The 12069-nt window shown below is 41.4% G+C and overlaps 1 protein-coding gene across 1 annotated transcript in view; it reads left to right on the top strand.

Moving 5' to 3' along the window:
* Window positions 1-12069, top strand: part of tenm4 (teneurin transmembrane protein 4) — a 111593-nt gene that overhangs the window by 45909 nt on the left and 53615 nt on the right. The window contains exons 10-13 of the mRNA XM_070828739.1: window positions 3675-3776; window positions 4458-4652; window positions 6155-6355; window positions 10012-10197. Coding sequence (XP_070684840.1) covers window positions 3675-3776; window positions 4458-4652; window positions 6155-6355; window positions 10012-10197 — 684 coding nt within the window. The remainder of the gene's footprint in view (window positions 1-3674; window positions 3777-4457; window positions 4653-6154; window positions 6356-10011; window positions 10198-12069) is intronic.

Here is a 12069-nt window from a genome sequence, read left to right as displayed (position 1 = left end):
TCTACTTTCCATATATCAAAGTAGGGAAGATATTTCTCTCCTCTGACTAACTCTGTGTGGCACACGGCTGTGTTTCAGACATACGTCCTCCTTTGTGGAGGTGATTTCGTTTTGTACGCTCCTCTTTGTTCTCCCTAAAGCGCCTTTGATTAGCACTGCTGTATCAAGCAAGGTGTGAGAGGGCCCGAGGTGTCGACTTTCACAGGGATGGCAGCTGGGAGCTGTTCTCGCATGCTCTTTAATTAAAAGCTCCTGGGCCAGAGTCCATCTGTGACAGGGGCTGTGCCAGGCAGCAGATCGATGAGAGGCTGTCCTCAACACCAATGTAACACCAAGTGGAGACAGGCAAGAGATGCCCCCTTGCTGTGCCAACAACAGCTGTAATTCAATACTTAATATATGATATGACACAAGAAGAGGGTGTCAGGGCAGCATGTTTACTTTTGCTTATTTCGTCTTGAATGGGTGTGCTTGAAGACCCCCTGTGGTTTGCATCAGAGAAAACACAACTAGATAAGGTATTCTATGCAACGGATGGGAATGGGGATAGGATGGGGTGGGGCAGAGTTAGTCAGAGCTTGAATTCTGCCTCTGTTCATTTGTATCAGAGCTGATCTGCCCACAGGAGCTCAGAGGGAGGCATAGGGGCCCTTTCTAAAATGGGTCACCGGTTAAGTGCCCTTCAGCAGAAATTGAATCTCACCAACTGCCTGAATTGTATTGAGCCGTGCAGAGAAAGAGTTGACCTTCAAATACAGCCGCACAGGCATAGAAATATATGTGAACAATATCCAGAACAGGCACACTGTGAGACACATGCTGCATTGTTTAGAGGACACTAACAGTAAGATAATTTCAGTGTTTCTGACAGAGTTGGTAAGAAAACTCGTCTTCATGCTCCTCACATGTATTAAATGAAAGGTTGGCTTGTTACACATAGCCATGTCATAATACATCTGGTGGGATAGAGTGTCCCTGTCTTTAATCTGGGCTGCTCCTCATTACTTGGCTGTGGCTCCATGGCAATGTGAAATGTGTCCTACTGAATGTTTTGTATCACAGCCCTCTGGAGCATGAAGCCATTTGTCCCTGCTGCCTGGTGCCAGACATGCTTCAACCCCGACACGGCTTCCTGTACAGGGGAGCAAAGCAAAGGGAGGCAAAGACCCAGCACCAATGTCTTACTCTATATCCTGTCTCACTCTATAGTGGAGGCTCTCTCTGTACACAACAGCCCATCATTCAAAGGTGCTGAGCATCCTCTGAGAGCATGGCAAGGCGCTGATTAAACCTGCCTGCTGCACGCTACTCTTTCCTCACCGACTGGAGAAACTCACACAATAGTTAGCTCCCCTGATATGAAGGGTAATGAATTTCAATGAAGCTCTGCTTGAATCCATGATTTATGCGTTGGCCTATGTCGAGTGTGTGGCTAAGAGATATTCATGGCCTTCCTTGCCTGCTCTCAGAGGAAACACAGGCAATAGACATGGGGAGTGTGTAGTCTACTAAAGTGTGTCCGCATTCAGAATGGAAGCACTGCAGTTCAAGATTACTCAATTAAATATGTTCGATTTGATGGTTTGTTGTTCAGTAAAGACATACCCAAGATAGTTAAAGATAGGGTAACCTTAATTAGAGGCACATTAATGTAGAATACCTGTCCGCTTAGTATGTCAGTCGATTGCAGCTTAAGTTGGATCTTTGATGGCCTTGCTTGGTGAACAATTAATTACAACCACACTTAGTTTTTTTTTTTTCAGTCTATATACTTGAGCTGCAAGATCCGTGTCAGGAATCTCTACTGCATAATTGTACTTCTGGGAGGAGTATCTAATGGCCACACATCACCAACTACTACCCCCATGCCACCCACCCCCACCACATATGCACACACACTGTTGCCTTCACTAGCTTTGAGCAAAAATAAGCCCAAACTCCCTACTGTAGGTAGATATTATTGTTGGAAACCATCAAAACCCCACCAAAATGCTGATTTGCCTCCACCACCCTAGAGGATAGTATCCTCTGCATCCCCTCACTAACCCAACATGACAAAGGCAAGCCTGCAGCACTGAAAACATCAGCAGCGTATCTCTGCTCACTGCCTCTCTCCTCTTGTCACTGTATCTCTGGTCTGCCTCTATCTCTCTCTCCCTCTCTCTCTTTGTCTTCTCTCTCTGTCTTGCGTTGCATCCTCAGTGATGATTGACTCTCCAGAGTAAAGGGAAGCTGAATCCATGGCTCACATTTCTAGCCCTTTGTGGAGCACAAGAGATTCTTTGTTCAGTAAGTTTTGCCTCAGAGCTTCTGCTGCCTGAAGGCAATGGACAAGATTGAATATTTTTCAGCACCATTTCGGGCTTAATTCAGTGAGCATCATGTTTCAGAATTCTGCTGCTGTCGAGTGCCTCAGAGATCAGCGGTCACTCTTCTTTGTAATACAAGCTAGTGTCAGAGCATGGTAGCAGAAATAATTATTTTGCCAATTTATTTCATATAGTTAGAGGGATCAATGGAGGAAATTATGGAGAATGTGGTGCTAATTGTTTGCAAATTCCTTAAGGTCGTGAGGAAACAAAGAAAGATACAGTAATAAAGCAATGGAAGTTCATTCACAACTTAAAGGGAGTAGAGGGTAAGCATGTATATAGAACAGTCAGGGCCATCTTGTGTTCAACATTTAATTTGATGTTTTCTGATTGAGAACATTCATATCATAGAAAACAATTTTTGTATGCATTTACGAGTACAGGTATTTTTTTTATTTTTGGAAGGGTTGTCTCATAAGGCATTTGTTTCACATGCTATGTTAAAAAAAATCACATTCTTATTTTTGTGTCCTGTGTACATGGTAAGGCATCTGTTAACACCAGCCACCGTAGAAAATACTCTCTGAATCAGATTAAATGATTGGGGGTTGGTGATGAAATCGCACACTGTTTTATTTGAGCACAACTAGATATAGACGAGGTGCTAAAATACGGTTTGTGTATTCCAACGCAATTTTCATCGTTTTGTCAATTTGTTCATTTTGTTCTTTTATACAGAACTGATAGAGGTTGTTTTCAAAGATATGATTGATGATATAATAAAAGAACACACACACACACACACACACATATATATAAATATGTGTATATATATATATATAGCATTGTAATGAATAGACAAAACAGGAACACAAAGTAGTCTGCCTAGTCTACTCATTGTTCTGCAAATACAGAAAGCAGACTGAAAATCAGACCATAGAAGAAAATATGATCCAGTAACATTACCCATGGCGGTGGGGAAATTCAGGTTCCAGTGTTGCTGATGCTTTAAATCGTCTGGTTGAAGTGCGCCAAAAAAGCATCAAATAATTTTTGTCAAATGATGCATGTCACTTATCACATCCGGTGCATCGGAACTTCTGAGAATTTAGTTTGTGACTTTTGATAGAAGCCCAGATAATCAGAAATTGTGTATTTTTCTTGAGAATCCTCCCATCTGGGTGAAACATTAGTAACACTCAAAAATGTTTTGCAGTGAAAGAGAAATGTTGACAGGATCGGAGCCTGTGCTTATCACTGTCATTAGCGAAAGGATAATAATCAACCCAGAGAAAATGAGTGGGAGGAAAATTATTTTTCAAACCACATTACTCAGAAAAGCTCTTGATTGCTCTCTTGCAGATTCTATTGATGACTGTCCCAGTAACTGCTTTGGGAACGGTGACTGTGTTGCTGGAACATGTCACTGCTTTTTAGGATTCAAAGGACCTGACTGTGGGCGAGGTGAGTCACACCCTCAGTCATAATGTCTTTATTGATCGACATCATTCAGCTACATAACGTTTTAGGGGCCTGACCAAATTATATTCACTGTGTGGCCAGAACAAAGACATTTTAATCTTACAATTACTTTTTATTGTACTTCAGATCTTTCTTATTGAATTACCACTGCTTCACCTGATGATTCCTTTGTATCTCTAGCTCACCTAATGGCCTATAGTGTTACATATAAAAGAACTCCGGAATAACCATATAGTGAAGAGGCTTTAGATTATAGGGCTGGTATTGACTCATTCTTTCAATTACTGAAACCAAGGCTGTATCCATTTTTCACCAATGATTACATGAAAAACGACTCAAGGCAATGTGTTAGAATCATAGTAGTTTTGGTTACATCTTCACATCCATATCTGACATTTTTTATTCAATTCTTTTTTCATTTCAACAGCTACACAACAGCCATTGTGTCGACACTTGTTGTCTGGTTTTGTTAGAATTTTGGTCACATCTGGATGCTAAAGTGAAGTAATTTGTGCCGCATATTGCATACTAGAAAGGAAACCTTTTAACATTTTGGTCAGAGGCTCATTGTCAGATCGAGGCTTAGCACACACTCACTATTCTTTGAAGCTATGGTTGGAGGGGTCCATTCAAATGGATGTATGCTGTCTGCTCTTTTCAAAGCTGCCTGTCCAGTGCTATGCAGTGGGAATGGTCAATACCTTAAAGGTCGCTGCATGTGTCACAGCGGCTGGAAGGGCTCCGAATGTGACGTTCCCACCAACCAGTGCATTGACATCACATGCAGTAGCCATGGGACCTGCATCGTGGGAACTTGTATCTGCAACCCAGGCTACAAAGGAGAAAACTGTGAAGAAGGTGATTGTTTTAATAAGTCATGGTTAATGTATCCTAAACTTATAAACTCCTACATTATATGGCTGCTGTTACCACTAATGTAGCTTGTTAGTGCATGACATTTTAGAAGAATCCTCATAATGGGAACAGTTATTAGGTTGGTATGGCTTAATTTAAGAGTCTATCTGGTAGTAAAGACAGTGCATCCTCTATGAAGAGCATTGCAGCCATAACACTTCGCAATATGCATCCTAGGTGACTTTTTCAATATAAATCATGTATATAAGGCATCACGTTAATCGAAACAGTCCATTTATTGCCTGAATTTCAGGCAGAAAGTCTGATGTTAATCCATTAGGAACTCCACATTCATGATCCTGGATAAGGCTTGACCAGATAAGATTGAAGGAGCCATTGTGTTTGTCAGCTCTTGAAGGCTCTCATTTCAAGATGAAAAATGGACCCTGAGAGTTTGATAAATGGGGGTTTGTGACATCCATAGGCCCCCATTCTATTTTGGGTAGAGTGCTAGCCATAAGGAGTGGAGGGGAATGTGGACCAGGGCCCTTTAACATTTTTACCTTTCTTCCGTGCGACCTTCAGGCACAATGATTAATTGCCAGGAGAGAGTTTCTTGTCAGTTAGCCTCTGATCTTTGTGCCTTGTGCCCAAACCATCTGCTAAGAGGCAAGGGATCCTGTTTGTCTACTATAACGGCCTTTATATCCATTTATGTCACAGTAAAGGGGAGCTGCCATGGCGCGGCCTGCTGCTCTCAGTGGCTAGACATTGCTCCTGCATGGCGCCCATTTGCCATCTGTGTTTGCTATGCTGATATTGTCTGGTAAAGAGAGCGTCATTATTGTGATTGCATGCTCCCACTACTCTAGTGCCTTACAAAGTTAGCGCTCATTTAACAGCATGTCAGAGGAAAGGATGCTATAGAAACAGGCGTTAATTTAATTTTTGCATACTAATTGAACTGATACCTTGTACAATTACGCAGTGTACAAAACAGAAGCCAGTGCAAGACTTCTGTAAACTAGAATTGTTTGCCTAGGAAGTCTTACTTTCCTTACTTACTCAATTTTCTCCTTTACATTCTGTTAATGTGGGTTTTAATTTTTCCAGTTCTGAACTACTCATCACTGTGGCTTTCAGTTTAGAGAAAAATGCCTCTGCCAAGACACCTTCCATCTTTGCAAATTCTTTTCATTATGAGATGATGGGCAAGTGTCAGCAGGAGTGTGGGCAGCGCCTGTAGGTTGGTGCTGCAAGCCTCAGTTTGAAAACAGCCATTTAATTTGCTTGTTGGTAAATTTTGATTTTAGAGGAATTGGGTCTCCTCATGCAATTATCTGTGTGTTTTCGCTGTACATTTATTGTACATGTGCTAAGACAGTTGCAGCTGCAGTTGAGCTGCAGCCCACTGCAAGCTCAAATAGAGACACCAGGTTGTTTCTCAAAGAGGGAAACAGCAGGTGGCTGACGTGTTCGAAACTGTATTTTTGCAACCCTTTTAGTGGACTGCCTGGACCCAACATGCTCAGGCCGTGGGGTATGTGTCCAGGGAGAGTGCCACTGCTTTGTGGGATGGGGCGGGCCAGGATGTGAGAGCCCCAGGGCCTCTTGCATGGACCAGTGCTCAGGACACGGAGCTTTCCTGGCAGACGCCGGAACCTGCAGCTGTGATCCCAACTGGACAGGCCATGACTGCTCTACAGGTGAGTGCTTCCCCCAGATAAGAGTACACATTTCCTTTCACAAAGCAGTGCCAATTTTGATTGTTGTATTACCAAGTAGAAAATAAATCAGTGCATTGCCAGAAATTATTTCATAGGTCAAGTTAATTTAATTTGCCAAGATGGAATTTTTTCTGGGTGGGAAAAGCAGCCTCTTAAAGATGAATAATTATCGGACCTGGACCTTAAGGGTAACCATTCAAGTAGAGCTGCTGCATGAATTTAACTATAAAGTGAGTAAGAGAAAAAATAAGAAATAATGTAATACAACAGTTGAAGGTTTCAGTTTTGTCACAGCTGCGTTCAGATGAAACCTCAGTCATGCCTTTGTTTGTAGTTAGACATTTCTCAGTTATATAATCTCTCATGCTTATCGATCCGCAACTCCTGACAAATAGTCATCACAGTTTTGCCTTTCAGTATAATGCAACTTTAGTTTACTACCTCACAATAGACATGTAATAACCTTGACATCGCTATCAGTTCATCCCTGATAACATCCTTGCCTTTTTTGTCAGAATTTATTTCACTGCTTGATTTAATAAAAGTTTGATAATTGCTAGACTCCTCACAGAAGTAAACATTTCTGATTATGTTAACAAAAATGGCTCACATAAAAGCCTCAATTATTCACATCAATGATCAGTTGGAGGTCGACTGCTAGCAATCAGACTCTGGTTGATTTCGCTCAAAATGTATTTCTTTTACAAATGGTTTCATCCTCAGTCTCCACATGGTTAGCCGGCAGTCACAGAAAAGAGGGGAAACACGCATAGTGGGGATTTTGTCAGAGGCATAATCAGACAGAGATAATGCAAGTTAATGCTATTTCTTCAGTTCTGGCTTTGTTCACGTTGCCACAAGGATCACAGCTGATGAAAGCTTCTTCTGCCATGGAGGATTGTTCCCATTGTTTTCATTTTATCCATTGGGAATGTTCTCCCTTGGTAGTCAGGAATAGGCCCAGCACAATATACCATTTTACAGCTAGAATGTACCTTCATGAGGCTGTAAGGATGAAAAAATGTCCTCCACAATTTAGATTTAGCACTGACAGCAGCCTGCTCAGACTTAACAAAGACGTATTTTACTGAAAAACCACAGTGAACTCAGTGGTAGAGGTAGTTAAAGAGATGTCAAATGTAGGTATGTAACATCATTCACTTGCAGTGTGGGCAAATTCAAAAGTTCCATAAAAAAAAGGGTGTTTTTTATTTTAACTGTAAAGCCAGCTCAAGAATTTCACAGTTTTCCACACATATAAATGCTCATATGACACTGTATTCATGTTTTATGGTCATTATCTGGCAGATTACAGCGTCAGACAGCTCTGTTTGATCAGGCCTCTTATGTGTTGGTAATCAGTACATGAGCTCTGTTTTTGCAGATGCTGATACAGTTGCGGCCTTCAGCTGCTTTCATTTAGACAACATAATTTGTATTCTCACAAAATATTTCGGAAGTGAGAGTTTTAGTCCAGCAGTCACTTGGATCCACGAGTCCCTTTATATTCCAAGCAGACACAATGACCTATTAGGTAATCCCAGGGATTTTGAGGGAAATGGGCAGTTAGTCTGAGTTTGCCTCGCAGAGAAAGAGCTCTGTAAATGATGATGAGTTGGCTCTTTATCCGCCTTTATCCTTTTCATTGTGGAGCTTTCTGTGGTCTAATACAACACTAAGCTTGGTAGTTTGGTAGTGGTAGAACAGCTAGCAGCCAATAACCTTGCAGACTTGAAGGAAGAAAAAGATGGAAAGCGTTCAATACATCCTTCAAGATTCTTTAATACCCCCTCCCCAATACTTTTAAATCACAAACTCATTTTCTCATGTGGTTTTTGGAACAGTACAACCTGGGTGTGCACAGTTGGTAGTAACACTGTTACAAGCCATAAAACAATGCCTGAGGTTTTATGTCCTTTAATATGTGTGTTTTTATGCCATTTTTGCCATTCTCCCACCCAGAGGAAAGTTTGTTTACACGGTCCTTTAGTGCAAATGGTAACGGCCATCATGGGGATGGGGGTATTTCTCACTGTGGACTCCTCTGGCCACGGATAATGAGGGTTTGCCTGCAGGCTGTAATTGCATCTTTATCACGTTAAAGCTTTCTCCTGTGCTCCAAGTGAACAGTTGTCTCGCAGTCAGTTTGAGTCTGTTTTCTCTGACCTGTGTGTGTTGTAATAACTCTGAGAGAAGACCTGCTATGGTCCGTTTTTCTTGCATTTTTTATGTGCTAATGAGATCACTCAAGATGTTCATTAGGTTCATTAGCACCTCTATTTAACTGTGTTAATCATGTCTTTAGAGGATATAGAAGGCACAGATCCACAATGAATAGTTAGAAAAAGACTGATAAGCAAACCTCTGTAACTGAATCCTATTCTGAAATTTTATGTTTATATATATATATAATGATTTTTGTTTGTGTGTGTATATAAGCAGTCATAAGGGGCACTGATACAAATGCTGCGAGCATACTGTGCCTCTAAATCAAAAGTCAGATGTAAAATTAGCATTTTCATAGTTTAACAATATGCTGAGCTGTAATTAGCAGGGGAGAGTGATTTTTTTAAAGCTTTTTAAGCTGGTAATGTCATGGTATGGTTTGTGGCTCAAAATACCACTCAAATTCAATTTGTAGCAATGACAAAATAGACACTCTAAAGGCAGTAATTGACTTATTAAAAGATTTTACCTCCAGTTTCGTCCCCTGTGGTTATATCTGAATTAGCTTGGCTAATAACCCAGGAATACATAGCTATTGTTCCTCACTGCCCATACTGCTAAGCCTCTTTTTTAACAGCATAGTTAATAAAGAGGTTAACATTTCAATGAGATTCATAATAAATCTGTCAGTGTTTAATTTCTTTGAGCTTGCGTCTTGTCATACTCTCCCTTGAGTTCATGAGACGTGGGTAATGTCCCAGGCTCTATCACAGCCTGTCAGGGAGGTCTTTCAGCTGCCACACAATAGCGCCAGCCAAGCTTTACTGTGGCTCTGTCTCTCAGTCTGCTTCATTCCATGAGTGTACTTCTTCCGCTGGTACACTGCACTTAGGTAGAATAAAAACAGCATATTGACATTCTATGCCCTGAAACATTTTATTGAGCTTCGCCTCGTGCCTGTAGCCTATAGTTAAACATATGGCAAAGCCTTGAACACTGCATGTACAACAAGGGAAATACAGTAACATTTACAGTGTAATCAAAATGGCAGTGCTGATAATGTTGCCATTTTTACAAGAGCAGCGTATCTTTTCTTCTCCACCTCCTTTGCGGCAGAAAGTGATGAATTTACAGAGAGGAGAAGAGGGAAGAGAGAAGAATAAGTCTGCTAAGGCCACCACAATCCATGTCTTTTCTTTGTAATGGACTTATTAGATTTGTATTGTCAAAAAGGATTGCCCCTTATGAGGTGCAGGAATTTCTTTTCAGCTGCCATCAGACAAGGTAGTGGAGCGTGGCCGCCTTTCCTTGACAATAACTCCTGGATTTGTCTTTTCTTCACCCTTGTTGCTTCGTCCCGTCACCGCCTTGTCTTCCCTTTCCATCCCACTTCCACCCCCCTTCCTTCTTTTATGTCTGTCTTCCCCCACTCTCTTTTTTGTCTTTTTCTATGTCCCTGTCTCCCACAGAGATTTGTGCAGCGGACTGTGGTGGCCATGGCATTTGTGTGTCGGGCAGCTGCCGCTGTGACGACGGCTGGATGGGCACTGGGTGTGACCAGAGGGCGTGTCACCCTCGATGCAACGAACATGGCACTTGCAAGGACGGCAAATGTGAATGCAGTCCGGGCTGGAACGGAGAACACTGCACTATTGGTAGGATGGGAGGAGGTTTTGCTTTGGGTGGGGGGAGTGTGTGTGTGTGTATTTCTATGTTTCTGGAAGGAGTTTGGGGGCCCAACAAAGGCATAGGCTGTCTCTGTCTGCCTGCGTGTGTGTATGAAGCGCTGGGTGTGAGGGGAAGGGTCCAGTTGGAGAAGAGAGGGAAAAGCATGCTTAATTGAATTTGTGCAACTCGGTAAAGCATGAACAGGTTTACTCAAGGATCTGAGGCTTGCCTTCATGCATTTTAATGTGGGAATGTGCTAAGGTGTCCTTTCATTTTACTCATCCTCTTCCTCATCTCTTTCTTTGCTCCCTTTCCATTTACTATTAATTTCAAATGCTGACATGTGAGTCATTGTGAGCAAGTCAACCACCACTTTTGGCTCTATGTTTCTACTAACAGTTGTCCTTCTGTAAACGCTTGCAGAAGTTAAGTTTTGAAGACCTTGACTAAACGTCAAGAGCTTTCTCAAAAACCTTGGCTCACTTAAACCTAAAAAAAAGTTTTGACTGAGTTTTCACTGTGTTGCCAGAGAGTAAAGTCATTATGAGCTGTGTGTTCTGTAGTGGATTTCATAATCCTTTAGCAGAGGATGCCAGCAGTGGTTCATGGGTTGATAATGTTGGCTCTTTTTATTTTTGTTAAAATCCTTTACTGAGAGAATAGTTAGAGACGAGCCAACTGAACTTTTTTAAGAAAATGTACTCAGTATATTTGCTATTTTGGAGTTCCTGTAGAGGTGGCTTCCTTTTGTGAGGAATTTGTTTGTCTTCAGAGACTATGACTGCAGTAATATGTAAATACTAGTAAGCAGTAGTCGACCTCTGTTTGTGACCTCTCTGCTTCGTTGCAAATGCCCACTGCCAAATGGACGGCGTGAAGTTATTACCGAGTTACAGTGATGGATGTTTTTGGGTTTGACAATTTCATGTGTTTCAAGTGTAACTTAAGCTTATTAAGATGAGTGTTTTAATGTAGGTAGCCTCGTGGTAGTTGATGTCTAAATATCAGAGGAGTCCATCCAGAGGACATGCTGTGCAATGCCTGCTTTGCAAGATTGGAACTTAACCATTCTGTGCCTGTGTTGCATCTCTTCTCTTCTCTTTTCGTCTCCTCTCTTCTCTTTGCCTTTCTTCTCTACTCTGCTCTGCTCTATTTTATTTGGTTTTATCGATGGAAAGAAGTGTACTTGGATACCACTTTGAGAGATTGGTATTTTACGTGAATATTTCTTTATTCATATTTCTACTCCATCATATTTCAGGGGGAAATGTTGTAGCTAATAGCTACTGATTAAGCTTTTACATTCAAAATGTGTAGCAATTATATAAAATATGATGCATTCTTATAGGCTAACTATACAACATATAATACGTTGAAGTAAACTCCACATCAACCAGCTGTGTAATACAATTTTTACTTGTAAAAGACTACAAGTAAAAGATCCACTGCTGCTTTCTGAACAGTTGCCACCTAACATGGTAACTCACTCATAATCATTCCATGATCCAACCAGTCAAGCATCTGAAAGGAAGTGGAAACACAATGGCCATCTCTTCCCCCTCTGCCACAGCATGTCAGTGAACAGAAAAGTGCAGCTCCCACACATTTGAATCAATAGGGAGATGGGACAAAGGTTGAGAATGCTAGTCTTATAGGTGAAAGCTTTATTCCATATTCAAGTAGATGAAGATAATTTTTCTCACAGTATTCTCATGCATATCCTGGAGCAGAGCTGCCTGAGTACAGAGCCTTGACTCAGTCTGTGAATGTTTTATATGCTGGCCTTACATTATTGATGGGCCTTTTATAAGTGCCATATTGAGATCCCCACTCCCTCGACAAGAATATTCCTCAGTGTC

Source organism: Pempheris klunzingeri, chromosome 4 (genome assembly GCF_042242105.1).
Source record: "Pempheris klunzingeri isolate RE-2024b chromosome 4, fPemKlu1.hap1, whole genome shotgun sequence".
NCBI lineage: Eukaryota > Metazoa > Chordata > Actinopteri > Acropomatiformes > Pempheridae > Pempheris > Pempheris klunzingeri.
This window is presented reverse-complemented; position numbering and strand designations above follow the sequence as displayed.